Source organism: Ascaphus truei, chromosome 4 (genome assembly GCF_040206685.1).
Source record: "Ascaphus truei isolate aAscTru1 chromosome 4, aAscTru1.hap1, whole genome shotgun sequence".
NCBI classification, from domain to species: Eukaryota; Metazoa; Chordata; class Amphibia; order Anura; family Ascaphidae; genus Ascaphus; species Ascaphus truei.
The window spans coordinates 280,052,260-280,069,575 of NC_134486.1; the positions used below are offsets into that span (position 1 = coordinate 280,052,260).

At 41.6% G+C, this 17,316-nt stretch overlaps 1 protein-coding gene across 2 annotated transcripts in view; it reads left to right on the top strand.

Moving 5' to 3' along the window:
- GRIK2 (glutamate ionotropic receptor kainate type subunit 2) overlaps window positions 1–17,316 on the top strand; it is a 925,501-nt gene that overhangs the window by 315,388 nt on the left and 592,797 nt on the right. For both annotated transcript variants that reach the window (XM_075597530.1, XM_075597529.1), the window contains one exon: window positions 2,536–2,793. In XM_075597530.1, the coding sequence (XP_075453645.1) occupies window positions 2,536–2,793 (258 nt within the window). The remainder of the gene's footprint in view (window positions 1–2,535; window positions 2,794–17,316) is intronic.

Sequence of the window (17,316 nt, forward strand, 5' to 3'; positions counted from 1 at the left end):
CTCAGATGTAGAGCAAAGAAACTTGTATTCCAAAGGTAAGACACAAAAATACAACGTTTCGATCCGCCAGAGGGATCTTTCTCAAGGAGGATCGAAACGTTGGATTTTTGTGTCTTACCTTTGGAATACAAGTTTCTTTGCTCTACATCTGAGTGCTGTTGTCTCTTTTACCATCTGCATTGGTGGTAAAGTATGTTTTATGTTATTTTATGACCTTAGCACCAGGCCCTATTGTGATTTTACAGGAGTGCTAGTATCTGCTTTTACTTTTTATATAAATATATATATAATACCATTCCGAAATCTGGCAATCACAAGGCAGTACACAAAAGTAGTAATCAACACAAGTGTATTTGTGAAAGGTGGTACATCAAAACCAATGTTTCGGTCCTCTTAACGGGACCTTCCTCAGGAAGACGAGATATATACATACATACAGTGGCGTAGCTAGATATGCACGGGCCCCTGGGCAAAACTATTTTCTGGGGCCCATTGATTAATACTGACTGCAATGTTTTTCCCTCCCCCCATCCTTTCCCTGATCCTCTCTCTCATCATCCCTCCTCATCTCTCCCACTCCTCCTCATCATCTCTCCCCCACTTCCTCATCATCTCTCCCCTCCTCCTCATCATAATCATCTATCCCCCTCATTATCTGTCCCCCTCATCCTCCTCATCATCCTGTAACGTATGCTCACCACAAACGAGACTAGACCGCGAGGCCGAGGTGGGGATGTATATAACCACCGCCCTACAACCGCGAGACCAGGTCCGGATTGCCGAGTCAGGGTCATTTAGCCAGCTCAGGGTAGGAGAGTTCAATTCATTCATGGTACTTGCCGTAGTCAAGTGTTGGAGAGAGAAGAGTAGTCATACTCCATAGCAATAGTCGAGGAAAGAGCGGAAGTCCGGAAGTGAGACAAGGTCCAGGGGGACAGAAGAGAGAAGTCCAGGTACAAGCAGGGGTCACAGGGAAAGGTCAGGCAAAGCACAGTAAGAGCAACGAACAGCAAGCACATGTACACAAACAAGAGTTTATGCTCAGCCAGATTGTGGGAGGACTGGCTCAGTACTTAAAGGGCAGACAGCCAATGCTAAAGGCAGCACACAGCTGCAAGGTAACGAAAGAGAACCGCCCCTCAGACATATTCAGTCCATTGATAGGCAGGGGCGGGGGGAAGTGCAGGTGAGGAGTAATTGACAGCATTAACCCGTCGTGTACTTCTGGAAATGCGGCGCCGCCGTGTATTGTAGACAGATGTGTCCTCTGTTTCTTCGCGGATGGCGGTGCGGGAGCGAAGCCTAGGTCCGGTGTTGGCAGGAGTATTGCGGCGCTCACATGCAGTGCACGCGTGAGGGGCATCACACAATGCGTCAGGGGGCGGGCCAAGGTCAAATCCTCACACATCCTCCTAATCATCTCTCCTCTCCTCATCATCATCTCTCCCCCTCCCCATCATCATCTCTCCCCTCCTCCTCATCATCTCCCCCCTTCTCCTTATCCACATCATCTCTCCCTTCCTCCTCCTCCCCATCATCATCATCACCATCACCATCACCAATAATCCCCCTCATCCTCATCCTCATCATCATCATCATCATCATCAGCTATCCCCATCCATCTCCCCCTCATCATCTCTCTCCCTCCCCCTCATCATCTCTACCCCTCTTCCTAATCATCTCTCCCCCTCCTTATCATCTCTCCCCCCTCCTCCTCATCATCTTTTCCCTTCCTCCTCCTCCTCCTCCTCCTCATCTCTCCTCTCATTATCATCACTATCATCAGCTCTCCCCCTCATTATAACCAGCTCTCCCCTACATCATCATCAGATTTCCCCCTCATCATCATCAGATCTCATCATCGTCATCGTCATCGTCATCGTCATCGTCATCAGCATCATCATCATAGCTCTCCCTCATTATCATCAGATCTCCCCTCCTCCTTCTCCATGCATACCTGTAATTGAGACAGGCGGGCGGGCCCCCATCGTTAAACAGAGGATAAGCCAGCAGATGAATGAGAAGTTGTTACACAGGCAGAGCAGCATGGCTAGGGAGGAGCGCGCTCTAATAGCAGACAACAGAAGTAAGAAAGACTCCGAGTCAGACAACTAGAACGCGCTCCTCCCCTGCCATCCTGCTCTGCCTGTGTAACAACTGCTGATTCCTCTGCCGGCTTATCTTCTGTTTAACGCCGGGGGCCCGCCGCCACGTAACATCTCCCCGCATCTGTCTCTATCTGAAGAGAGACAGATGGGTCAACGACAAGGGGGGGAGAGCGGGCCCCCAAGAGCACGGGCCTCCGGGCTTTGCCTTGGCTGCCCAGGCCATAGCTACGCCCCTGTATATATATATATAGATATATATATACATACAGTGTGTTTCTGTGTACCAACATATTTAATGTGCAGGTCATGCACTACAAGTATGTATGATGTATCTAAATATGAATTAAAATGGTGCAATTTATTATTAATTATAAAAAAAGGACATCAATGTTCACGATCTGTCTGTTTTCTCTATTTCCTTTTGTAGCTTGTGAACAGTTGTCTCTGGGAGTGGCAGCTATCTTTGGACCGTCTCACAGCTCATCGGCTAATGCAGTGCAGTCCATTTGCAATGCGCTCGGGGTTCCACACATCCAGACTCGCTGGAAACATCAAGTTTCTGATAATAGGGATTCCTTCTATGTCAGTTTGTACCCAGACTTTTCATCACTTAGTCGTGCAATCCTCGACTTGGTGCAATTCTTCAAATGGAAAACTGTTACTATCGCTTATGATGACAGTACCGGTAAGAAATGCTTATTAAAGAGGGAGTTAAAGAGGGCAGTATGAGTGAGTTATAGATACACTGTACTCTAAATGATAGATTTAACAAGATAGCCTTTAGAAATCTTCTTTCACAGAAGTCTCATTTTAAAGATCTAAAACAGTCTGAAGAAACTATTGATTTAGTTAGATCTCTCTTCTGACCTTCTGTCTAAGTAAACAACATAGCATTTTCTTCTCTGACCTTCCTAAATGTTAATCGAACCCATTCCATTTCATTGGGGACACAAGACACAGGTCTCTTTCTTTACGTGGTCTCAATTATGAAAAAGAGTAAATTAAACATACAGTATGTGAATTAGTTAGTTAAGCAAGTCTTCTGCTAATTACAGTAAGATAAATACATTTGAATAAATAAAAGTATATTCTACAGTATGTCGGATGCAATGAAATGCTTACAGTCAACCTGCAGTCAGTTTTAAGAAAATTAATTTCAAGACTTTCATATCTCAACTGTGGAGAGCTATTGTTTTTTTCTTAATAATCTAACTGGGTGTGAAAAACAATGTTCTTGTATAATTATATTATTCATTTCTGCTTCAAAACAATGAAAAAGAGTTGTCAAAACATTCACACATATCAGTGGTTTGTAATGAAATAGCTACAAATTTAGAGGGGTTTAATTCATTTACTGGCATTATATATGATCAACCAAGTTGCACCAATAGATGACACAATGCCAGGAATTAAGATGTGTCTTTGTAACATAACTTGATACATTGTGTTCTGTGTGAGAAATGAATGCCAGGTCATTTGTTGATAAGTGTTAATAATAGTCCATATAAAGGGAACATGAATACAGGTATCACCGGCATCAATACATAGTGTAAAAATGACACAATCCATACATTCAGTATTTATTCCACATGATAGAGTACATAAATACTGTACCTTAAACTACACTCAAACAAACTTCCAAGAGTACACGTGTTTTACGCTGATACCTCTTTCATGCAATTACACATATTTTAAAACAGTTCTGCTTTGGTATGGTTCAACTGTTAGGCTAAACAAGCCCTAACATTTGGAGTTTGTTTGCATTTAAGGGGGCAATCCATGCACTTAAAAAAAAAAAGACACGTTTTACACAGAATTGAGGCAGGGGCTGAAATGAATGGGGTTCAGCTCTGGAGACCCCCTGCTTCAATCTTGTGTAAAAAAATATAAATATGTTTTTAGTAAAGTGCTTGGGTTGCCGCTTTAAGGTAGGTGATTTACTCTGAATAGGTGCGCTATTGTAGTGTTTTTCACATTTTCCTTTCTTGAACTGAAGGAACTTTGCATTGGACTATTGTATCCTGTTTTTAAACTAGGACGGAACACTTAACTTCGACGCACAACCTTGAACATCTTGACTCTTTCAAACAACAGAGAAATAGAAATTACGTTACTGTACATACAGAATCATTTCATAGTTACAAGTTATAATCATATCAGAGATAATTTGCACAATGGATAGCCTTGGAAACCTAGGGAATAATTGTAATCATTCTTATACAAGTACTGTAGTAAATGCTATGTAATTATCCTACTTAGGGGGCATTCGTTAAACTGTGATAGTGCCAATTGGGGTACTATCATAAGGAAACACCTAATTTAAACCAATGGGAGTTTCTGCACGATAGTGCCCTGATATGCACCATTGCAGTTTAATGAATTCCACTTAAGTAATTGCATAGCATTTACTACTTATTTATGAATGAACATTAAATAAAGTACATAAAAACAATAAATTGGTTTTATTAGCATAAACATTTTTAAAATATACTTTCTTGTACATGTTTTAATTTTGATCATGTGTCACAAGCTATGAAGATCCGTTATTTTACTACTTACAGCACTGGAGTACTAGTTGTAGATGGCTTTAGTAGGCACATTTTTCTTTACTAAAAGTAGAATAGCATCAAGAGATAACTTTCTATGGGGTAGATGCTCAGAAGTGCACTAAATGAGGGCAAATAACATTATATTACCTAATTAGTTGACAGATATTATGTTTCCTTCATTTAATGAGGATCCTCAAAGCTAATCATATGCATAAATAGTACATTAGCAAAACCACCATTGTTAGATTATCTGCATTTTTCAATACACGGAACATGTGTATTGGTCAAATTTAAAGGCACATGTTAAGGTGGTCTTATCAATACAGATTTTAATGTGAGTTACCAAAATCTAATGTAGACCTTGTTATAATATTAGAAATGTATCATTTTTACACGTTAAATTTGTCACTTTGTATACCCTATTATTAAAAATAAATAAAAATACCACTTGTGGTGCATTAGCATGTCTCAGACAGGTCTGCAACCCTCTCTTTCCCCATTATCGCGTAGCAAACAGTGCTTCTACTGCAGAAAGGGATTCTAGGTAATGACATGCACATGAGCACAGTGTGTCACACTTTCATTCTATTCCATTTTTACATGGACCCCTATGAGCTTATGCCTGCTGTATTGAACAGCATTTCAGCACAGCCTGGGCTTAAGAAATGGATACTGTACAGTAGCTACTAAACCTAATCAAAGACAGCTTTTTGTTTTGGAGTCCCAAGTGGAGTGGAGTGGAACTACATTCTCTTCAATTACTGCTGCGACACACTTTATTCGAGCAAATACCCAGTATGTACCTGGCAGATACCTGGAATGCGCCGCTCCTCACCTCTGACAAGCCCCGTTGCATTTGCCTTCCCAGCCTGGGTTCATGCCTGGCTGATGGGCGGCTGATCTGTTAAATGATAATGATTAGGATTTAATAGGCTGCAATGCTTCGCGTGTCTACCAGATGGCATAAATTCATGAATTGTAATGCAGTATATATATATATACTGTGCAGTATTGCAGCCAGCGGGAATAAAATGCTTTAATCCCTGCCTGGAAAATAACTCAATGCACTCGGGCAGAAAACAGTCACAAACCTCAATACACCCGGGTATACCCGAATTCGTGGGACTAGCCGAGCTCGAATAAAGTGTGTCGCCAGTGTACATTCTTTTCATTTTCTTATATACTGGAGATGTGTCACTGATTCACAATGACCTAAACATCACTTGGTGGATCATAGATTTATCTATCCTTATATACATTTTACTTATGATATTGTTGTATCTGTCAGAGGCATTGGTCAAACATGCATTTTCACTCTGTGATTACCCCATCTGTATTTTTCTGATGGGTTTCTGGTCTCCCTCGAGATAGATAGATACATAGCTTTCGCAATATTATACAAATTAAGTTCATAAATAAAGTGACAGAATATTTATACTCTAGGTACATGAAATAATGTGACAACAATAGTGCTTCAGATCGTTTACTGCAATTAAGTGAACTGTTCATGGACTCACACACCAGTTGAGCCATAATATAACTGCAGACATTCCATTGGCAACAGCGGGTCCACGCCTTCATGGATTTGCTACTTAAGGTGGCATTGAGACTTCAACCTCACTCCTCCTAACCCTTAATGAAGCGTTCGCATCACGCAAAATGGCGTCAGGGAATCTTGATGTCATGACGGTGACGTCCAGGAAAATAGCGGCTCGACCTCTTTGATACACGGCCAGTATAAGCGATTGAGACAGGCAATTCCAGCCGCAGACTACATTGTTATACCGGTGCATGTTCACTCTCATTTATTTAACACTTAGACACTGCAAGAGGATACATTTGCGCCTTTAGAGCATGAGTTTCCTAACTATGGTTTACTGACAACTGTGTCATTATAACTATCTGTATATATTGCGGGTATGGTGTTATTTGGTGATATACATGGTACTTTATTGCTTTTTATATGTACTGGCTGATTGGTATATAAGTTTAAAATTAACCAAACGCACACACATTGTTGTATAACTCCTATTGACACATTTATGTGTTTGTGGATTATTGTGTGGCATTTACTACATACTGTATATCAGTATTATGGCTATAATAGCAGCAAATCCCACACACCTAGTATAGGTGTTTATTTTGCCTGGGTTATGCTGGTGTATGCCTATCAGGCTGACACTACAGTAGAGGCCACATTTATCCTAACGCTTGCTTTAAACTAGCCGGGTTACATTCAGAGTATGTTCTGGGCTAGTTTGAGGCATGTTTAAGGCATTTCTGCATTGACTAACGACCCATAGGATTAACACAGCTGGGGTCCCTGGCAGTCCAATTCAGTTTGAATGGGACTGCCAGGACCCCCACTGTTAATATGATAGGCCATTAATCAATGCAGAAATGCTGGGGCTAGTTTAAGGCACGTTTAAGGCATGTATTCTGGCAATTCCTGGGTCTTTTTGGTGAATGCCACTGTTTTTTGTTAGAATAATCGTAGTCTCTACTGTACATTTAGCTTTGGTTAACCGCCTATTCCCTTTGTTCATGGAGGGTTTTTATTACTTATGTATATATTCCATGCATTTTTAAACATTGGTATAAATAAAACGTTATTCTTTTTCATCCGTATCCTACATGATCTATATATGAGGTTGTGTATTAGGGAAGTCATTTACCCATAATCACTAATAGTGATCAAGGTTATTTATACCTTTTGTACTTATATGGTCACCACTTTGATATCCACAGCAAGTGCTTATTGTAGGATTCTTTTGGACCCCCTTAGGTCTTATTGTATTATTGCTAATAAAGTATTTCCTACTTGCACCCTTAATTTAACCCTTTCATTTTTATTCAACTAACTGTATTAGGTTGAGCGGCATAGGTCATTGCTTTGGTTGTCTAATTAGGTAACAGACATTATTTTTCCTTCATTTAATGAGGATCCTCAAAGCTAATCATATGCATAAATAGTACATTAGCAAAACCACCATTGTTACATTATCAGCGTTTTTCAATACACTGAATATGTTCATTGGTCAACGTTTAAGGCACATTGTTAAGGTGGTCTTATTAACATAGATTGTCATGTGTGTTACCAAAATCTAATGCAGATCTTGTTATAATATTAGAGATGTATCATATTTACACTTATTAATTTTGTCACTTACATTATATACTGTGATATCATCACAGCCCTCTAGGGGCTAGAATAGGGAAGCTATATGACTTTTCAGCTCTCAGAGAGTTAATATTTAGAATAGCTAGTTCATCTGAAGCTATTCAGCCTGGACTGAATAGAAAGGAAGTGACTACAGTGAAGCTGCTATGTGAGAGAGACACAAATGCTGAGAGTCACAAAGTGAGATATTGCTGTCCCAGAGAGGGGGACAGAGAAGTTCTCCCCAGCAAGAAAGGCTGGCACAGTTCCTTGGATCCATTGGATGGTGATCGCGGAGTCTGCTGGGATTACCTGGGTTTGAATCCCAGAGAAAAGCAGGAAAGAGGTGAGACAATGCTGAAGCGAGGACGTCAGCTCCAATGGACTAATATAAGCAAAACAGTTTATTGTTGTGTGCAGAGACTGTGTCGTTGTGGCATATGCCAGGGCATGTTTTAAGCTGGGAACCAGTATAGTTGGCCAGTTGTCATTAGAACAGGTTTGAATCTGAATGTATAGTTAGTCTCCTAAGGAATAGGAGTTTATTTTGTGTTTTGTTTGGACTTAAAGGGACGGTGGGCCTGTTAGTATGATTTAGTCCCTTTAAATAAACCCCATGTAAAGAATTACAGTGTTTCCTGCATTACATTGGGACTAAAAGAGACTGCAACGTGGTGTGGGCATCACAATTGGTGGAGAATGCGGGCAGTCCAAAAGGCACTGAGCAGTGGAAACTGTGGGGTTGAAAATAAATGTGGGGACTTAAAATGGCCGCCCAACTGAAGTGAAATAACAGATTCTGCTAGTGAAGTCTGTCCCACTGTGTGTGACTGGTTGTGCTTGCAGGATACACAGGGAAAGTGGAAAATGGATGAATTTCTGACCACGCTACAGCACAGAAAAACAGAAAATGCTGGTTTCCTAATGCAGGGTTTACAGCAATTGGCAAAGACCCAAGAGGAGATGTTAAAAACCCATAATGAGAATTTACAACAGTCCACAAAAATACAAATGGAAACTACTGCATTGTTTATACAGCAGCTGACAAATTCACAAACTGAAACTATGGTGTTGTTAGTACAGCAGATGCCGCAATCACTGCATAAGACTCTAAAAGAAGAGCAACACAAGGTGCAACATTGCCTACACCATTAGCTCCTAGTGTTGGGAGAGAGAATCACCGCCCAGACTAGCTGGGCCCCACAGGTCACTCGCCAGGTAAAATCGCACCTCATTCATAAAATGACGATGGACGATGACGTTGAGGCATAACTGTCAATTTTCGAGTGCACCGCAGTACGCGAAGGGTGACCAGTTGAGCAGTGGGCTGGAATAATTGCTCCCTTCCTAGTGGGTGACTCACAAAAAGCCTTATATGACCTGGAGCCAGAGCAAGCTAAAGACTATGACACCCTGAAGGCAGAGATTGTGGTACGGCTAGGGGTCACTCTCATGGTTTGGGCCCAACGGTTCTATTCCTGGCGTTATGATGCAGAGAAGACACCCTGCTCTCAACTCTACGACCTAATACACTCTGTAAGGATGTTGCTCCAGCCTGTGGTATGTACCACTGCCGCAGTTGTCGAAAGTTGTCATACACCGGTTCCTGAGGGGTCTTCCCCGCACCATCCAGAAGTGGGTGAGCCAGAGTGACCCCAAAGACACCGTGCAGTTGGTCGCCTTAGTTGAACATCACTTGACTGCCGAGGAGATGTCAGGTGTTCAAGTCCAGAGTAGTTTTCCGGTTCTCGCTTCCTGCACATCAGGAGGTCCAGTAAGACTCTTCCTCTGAATAACAGCCCCAAGGACTCATAGACTTGAATAAAGGAGTTTTAAGTCCAACAGCACCAAGGAGGGACTCAGGTCCCATTATTCCAAGTAGACTGGAGACAAAACCCTGACCCAGTTTTGGAAAGTATACAGAGTGCTACAAATGCCATGAACTTGGACATGTGGCCGCAGTTTGCCCTCGGAACGCGGACCAAATTGAATGTAACCTTTCTGTGGGGCATTTTTCATGCTGGGTTTCTGCAGTTAAACACAATCCTTGCAGTTCAGAAGTGGAGGAGGAGGAGGACTCCTATGTGGCCCTGTGATAAGGACAGCGTACAGAAGCTGCAGGAAACGTTTACCCTGCGGGGTCAAGAAAGACCAGAGATGAGCCTTACCCGAGCATCACTGGAAGCAGAATACAAAAAAAACTAAAAACTTCAAAACCTTGGAGTCTGAAAAGTTGAAGTTGGATTAACGGGTTACAGAATTAAACTAAAGCGGTTAGCTGAACACACGTCCCAGCAACTCGCAATGCTGCAAAGAAGACAACCTCTATCTGGAACAAGAGCTGGAGAAGCAGAGAGGCTGCTCCATCCACAAAAATCAGTACACCCAGGAGAAAGGGGCGTGGAATACAGAAGCAGCGGTGACATTGGCAATAAAAACTGCAGAGCTCCAGAATATGAAGGAGACGCTGATGAAAACCCAGAGGAAGCACAAGGAAGAGGTGAAGGCCCTGAGAGGGGATTTGCAGGATCAAACTGAAAAACTGCAGTCGCAGATTGCTGAGCAGAAGATACAGCTCGCCGAGAGGGAGGAGGTGAGGTGGCCGACCTGACACTGCACTATGAGACCGAGATGGCCAATGCCCACAAGCTACTGGACCACACGGCCAATGAGAGGACCCAGCTGCAGCGAGAGCTGGTTAAGATCCTGGAGGAGCACCAACAGCTACAGGCCAGAAATGAAATAAAGGAAACAGCTGAGAGATGTGGAATCACGATTCAATGCCAAAGAATTTGAACTGGTAGCTGCACTGAGTGGAAAAAGAAATACAGAAGGACAGCTTCAAGATCTGAGGATGGACCTGGAATCTGAGCGTACTGGCCTCAAGATGGCAGAGAAACAAAAGCATGACTAGGCAAGGAGCCCAAGGCTCTGAAGACTGAGCAGGATGCTATGTTGGATGCTATTGCTGCTCAACGGGAGGTTCCTAATATGAAGAAGACCCTTGAGAAGAAGTCTGTGGAAAAGAGGGCGGAAGAGTTATAATAGAGTGAGGCTCTTTGGAACAGGAATGCACAACTGTCTCCACTACAGGAAAAGGCATTGTGTCTGGATGCCATGGAAACCAATTTCCATAAAGACAATGGTATAAAGTAGACTCTGAGCACAAGAGGAAAAAGACGGAGGTGCATCTTCATGAACTGAAGGCCCAAAAGGCCTAGTACTTGCCCCAAAGGAAAGACTCTTCAACTGGAAGGCAAGGAAAAGAAGAGGTGGATGTCAGACATGTCTGACAAAAAGGCTGATGCACGGTAGTAGTGCACGGGCCGCTCACAGGACAATGTTTCGCTGGGGGGAGGGATATGTGATAGAATAGGGTAGCTATAGGACTAGAGAGTTAATCTTCAGAGTAGCTAGTTCAGCTGAAGCTAATCAGCCTGGTCTGAAAAGTCAGGAAGTGACTACTGAGAAGCTGCCATGTGTGAGAGACACAAATGCTGAGAGTCACAGAGTGAGAGATTGCTGTCCCAGAGAGGGGGACAGAGAAGTTCTCCAAAGCAAGAAAGGCTGGCACAGTTCCTTGGACCCGCTGAATGGTGATCACAGCATCTGCTGGGATAGCCTGGGTTTGAATCCCAGAGGAAAGCAGGAGAGATGCGAGACCGTGCTGAAATGGGGACGTCAGCTCCAATGGACTAAGATAAGCAAAACACTTTATTGTTGTATGCAGAGACTGTGTACATTGTTGCATATGCCAGGGCATGTTTTAAGCTGGGAACCGGTATAGTTGGCCAGCTGTCGTTAGAAAGGGTTTGAATATGAATGTACAGTTAGTCTCCTAAAAGGAGTATGAGTTTATTTTATGTTTTGTTTGGACTTAAAGGGACGTTGGGCCTGTTAGTATGATTTAATCCCTTTAAATAAACCCCATGTAAAGAATTACAGTGTTTCCTGCCTTACATTGGGACTAAAAGAGACTGCAACATGGTGTGGGCATCACAATACTTTATAATTAAAAGTAAATAAAAATACTACTTGTGGTTCATTTGCATGTCTCAGACAGGTCTGTAACCCAGTCTATCCCCATTATCACTTAGCAAACAGTGCTTCCACTGCATAAAGGGATTCTAGGTAATGACATGCACATGAACACAGTGTGTCACGCTTTCATTCTAATGTATTTTTACATGGACCCCTATGAGCGTATGCCTACTGTATTGCACAGCTTTTCAGCACAGCCTGGGTTTAAGAAATGGATACTGTACAGTAGCTACTAAACCAACTCAAAGACAGCTTTTTTGGGGGGTGTCCCAAGTGGAGTGGTACTCCACCTGTTCATATGATCCAGGTGCTGTGTCTCTTAAGACCGTCCTCCCGAAGTCAGACGACTCCTTTTCTTCCCCTTTGGTCTTCAGGCAATAATGCCTACAAGATCCTCAGGGTCAGTTACTGTGGTGTCTTCTTCCTGAAGGGTCCGACACCCTCTTCCCAGATTCTTTGGCAAAATGGCTAGACAAGAAGTCCAGGATCAATGAAGCAAAACAGCTGTTTTAACCTTTTGGGTATCATTATTGGAAGTTTTTTTGCTGGCTATGCAACGTGAAGCTGGTACATGAGTTTAGCCACACATTAAAAAACTTATGGTACGTATATGAAGTGACAAAAACCCTCCACCGTACAATGTACAGTAAATAAAAATATGACTTGTGGTGGTCTGCAACCCTGTCATTCCCCATTATTGCTTAGCACACAGTGCTTCCACTACAGCAAGGGATTCTGGGTAAAGACATGTAAATTAGAGCAGTGTGTCACTCTTTACTTCTCATCCATTTTGACATGGACCCCTATGAGCTTATATCTGACAGATTACACAGTTTTTCAGCACAGCCTGGGTTGAAGAAGTGCATATTAAAATAAATGCCCATCCTTCATTTATTTTAATTATACATTAATATAAATGAAATATTAATTAATATTGTTGAGTTATGTATGGATTTACATTATTGCACAGCCATACTTTATACAGTCATTATTTAAATATATACCATATTCGTTAACACAAACATATCACTTTAATAACTAAAAATAATGATATATTTTGTGATGTGCTTCAGACATATATATGATCCCTAATACTGTATATACATTTGTATGACATATGTTTTTGTAATAAAAGAGTTAAGTCCTATACTCATTACATTGCTTTTAGGCTATTCTAATAAATAACAGAGTCTGGGTGTGACTGGGGGCAGCTTTTGGAAGGTGCTTAATATCGTAGACTTATTATCATGTGTTAATATTAACGGAGGTCTGAGGATCTCCGTTGTTAGGAAAGCTGCTCATTACCATATGATCTGCATATGAATAACCCTAAGGTCCACTAAAATGTAAGGATCTGTTATTTTTAAGGAAAAGTTCAGGACATCATAGCGCTAGGTACCGTTGGGGATATGCGTTACAGATATGGTAACGTTAAAATGGGATAAAGGAATGTTTAAAAATTAGCGATCTTCTGAGGATCTACCCCATAGACTGATGCCCAAGAATTATTCTTGCTTTTCATTTCTGTAATTCAAACAAGCAACCGTTCTTACATTTGTAAATACCTACTATATATGTTTAAGGTGCAAACCCTTATTTAAAATTAACAAATACATTTTGTCGTCCTTATCTTTTTGAAAAGAACGTTCTTCCACACTGCTCCTAATTTCCAGAATGGGGGAAAATGCATTTGAAAATTCCTGCTTTATAGAACAGATGTGCATAGCAGGATCAAATGATACTTTAATTCCAGTCTGATAAGTCACTGCCCTTAGAAAAGGGAAATAAAGTACAGTAAATGGTGAAGGTGGGACAAGCAGGTCATTCTGTGAAAGAAAACAGCAACAATGGGGTCTACCTGATGCAGTTTCAGCATTTACAAATAAAATTGTTTGTACAGTAAGTCACTACTGTGGTTTTTGTTGAAATTGATAATTTTAACTGCCACATATTCATAGATGAATTTGGGTTGAAATGCACCTTCATTTATTTAGAATTTTGAAATCTTCCATGCACCATAGTGCTCAAACTATGAAATCCTCTTTTTTTAATTTTTATGGAGGAGTGGAGAAAACTCGAGCTAGAAATGTGAGATCCTTTTCCATCACCATAAAAAAATGAAGGAGAAATTCCCACCAGCCCAGCTGTTACGCCGGTGCTGCCCGCAGACCAGACCCGTCCCCTGAGCTGAAGGGGGAAGTGGTAATACATGCACCCGCAGCAAAGAAAGCGTGTCCGGAGTGTGGTATAAAGTGTTGTCAGGCCAGGTGTATTAATGAAGACAATACTTGCCGGTACCAGTTGTAGAGATAGAGTGATGAATACCTTGCCGAAGTCAGGGAGAGGAGAGCGGAGGTTGGTTGTACTCTAAACTGTGTTCAAGAGGTTACCAGAGTAAGCGTTGTCCAAGGAGTGCCGAGGTCGAGAGCCAGAGGGGGTAGTAGTACGAGCCGTGTCAGAACCTGAGAAAACACTAAGAGAAACCAGAAGTACTTCCATACAGAGACTATGTCGAGCAAAGACTGAGAGCAGAGAGGAGCTAGATAAAGCAGAGAGGTCCAATCAGGAATGGAGGCGGGACAGGAAGAGCTACAGGGAGACACTGCAGATTGGTGCAGCCATAACAAGCCAGGTGAGTCTTGTTGGTAACCTGAGTATGCCCGTGCGGTGTGTGGGGGTGGAGCCTGAGGTCCGGGGGGCAGGAATGCGCGTGGGACAGAGTGTGCAGAGTGAGCGCGCTCCGTAACCCGTGTACGCGCGTGGGCCGTGCCAGAGGAGGGTGCAGGTATGCGCGTGGGAGGGCGTGGGTGCACCCGGCGCTGAGCAGAGGAATCGCCGAGGGGAGTGATCCTGCGACGGCGGCAGGGCAGAGGAGCCGCGGAAGCCGGTAAGGCAGGATTGTGTTGTGCGTCCAGGGACTCCCTAGAGGGAGAGAGTGCTCTGTGTGGGGAGCGCGGAGAATGCCGATTCCTGACACGAGCTAGATTAGGCGCATCTGCATTAGGATTGGTTTGTCTCTGACTTCCATTTGTGGAATGGTGCGTCATGCAAAATGTGCATGTCAGTTTTAGGTGAAAATGTGATAAATAACATTACAAATACATGATTATGCATCACTTGTCCATCCTTGGAGCTCCAATCTCTCCAGCCCCATTGTTTGGTATGTCAGTGATGTCACCAACCATTGGTCGTAAAGCATCCATGACAGCATATTTTTCACCGCACTAGAAGATACATGGAATAACTTTCACTGCACTACCATCTTTCATTAAATATATTCATTTCAATTCATTTGGCCAAACATCTATAGTATATTTAAAATAAAGTAGGCGGAAAGAGCTGAAAAAGTCTTTACAGTCAAGTTAATAGTACTGTATGTGCAAAATAAAATATGTACATATTCACCAAAAAACAGTGCACGTATAGAAAGACAGTGGGACATAAGTGTGAGTAGACCTTTGTTTGACTAGTGCTATTTGTCCACATATCTGTAATTATATATAGTTGGCACAATGTAATTCTTTATGATAAAAACATTGAAGGAAGTATTATATATTCTAGCCTTCACTGTTAACAAAAGGGGTAAATATAGCCACACTGTATTATATTTGCCTGGGCAGGCACTAGTAGAGGTGACTATGAACTTCAAAGGATGGAATGCCCCCACTAGCCTTGAATAGGCCCACACATTGGAATAAATGACCATGTAATATCTGTGCTCACCCACTTTAACACATTTTACCTTTACTGGATATACATATTGTTAGTAATATAAACGATTCCCCGTTTATTGCTCTGCAATGTGAGGCAGACTCCTCTGGCAGGCAAAGGGTTAATACAAATGCTGTTTTCCCTACTGGTTTACACTGGTAAAGGTAATATTATAATCTGAGTATTTCTGTTTTGTTTTCATATACTTTTCTTCAGTGCTGTTTTTTTTTATTTGAACTACTGCCAAGTCCTAACCCCTCCTCTTCTCCATCATTCTGTTGCCATAAAATTGTAGCAATGGGGAGGCCACATGAATAGAATCCTCCTATTTTCCTTACAACATGTTACACTTAATGTGTAGTTTATCTTCATAAAAATCTCGGGTTAGAATTACCCTTAGGAAATGTGCAATCAACACAGGCAACAATGTTTGTTTTAATGGTAAATTAGATTATCTGAATGCATGCACGTTACAAAGGGCCTTGAGAAGCATGTTACAGAAATTTATTTCAGAAGAGAATCAATTTACACTGTGATTATTAAGGTATTTCTTCTCATAAGGTCCAGCGTGCATGTGTTCGATTCCAATTTAAAAACCATGTTATTGTGAAACAATTCTTGGAGGAAGACAACATCCTCAAGTGGTGATTGCTACAGAAAAAAAAATCTACCTTTAAAATTGATATAGAATGTTCAACCTTTCTGAAGAACACACAAATCCCCTGGATCAACAACATACACCAGCAGCAAGCATAGTGAAACATAACATATTGGAAGGGTTACGTAGGCTAGGAAAAGAATGCCATCTGTAAACTGCTATCCGCAGCACAGTCACTTTCCATTGCCAGCACTAAACTGGGAACACAATGGGGAAAAAAAAGAATGCCTAAAAGACGCAACAATGACTTTGGATAATAGGAGGATAAAACCCAAGAAAAATCAAATACAGGCACTTAAAGGAACAATTTCTTCTAATTTATATATTAAAAAATGTTTTGTTAATAATCTAACTATGTTATTGCCAAATGTAACAATGTGTAAAGCAAATATTTGTCTGTTTTGATTTATTTGACAATTAAAAGGGAAGTTTAATCTAGTGGGTCAAAAACAGACAAAATAAACAATTTATCAGTGTAATTAGCTTCCTCAGAAAGATTAAATCACCCTTAAAGTAACTGTTTTAGTTATGTATCAATCTAGTGTTTCTTAAAAAATGCAAAGCTCATTATCCTAACGAACAATAAGCAATATAACACCCCGATCAAGCAAGTCAATAGCATTTAACACAGAATTGGGATGCAATAACCCTGCATCAGGGTTTGAAGAATCTGCTCATAGTGACATTAGACAAAGTGAGGAAATCAAACTCCTCGCCATGTTTACTAATTAACTTTTACCCCTTGAGCATCGTCTAACGTAACAGTTGCTGACCTAAACGTCATTCTGTTGTGGTGATAACATAACATTTACATCATAGGAGGGGGAGGGAAACTTTAGCAGCATCCCCCAAATATTAAAGGTTACAGAGAGATGCCTCATTTTGAAGCTTAAAGGGGGGCTTCAGCCATAAGATATTTGGTCAGGTATTCCCTGTGTGAAATCAACAAATTCCCTGGTGTATGTTAATTTCTCCTTTGCCATAAATGTCTATTAATGGCAGTAATTGTACGGGGTGGCACGAACAGCGAGGTAGTTTCTCAGAACATGGCATGGGTAGTTTTTATGTAAGTTCATATTAATTTCATTC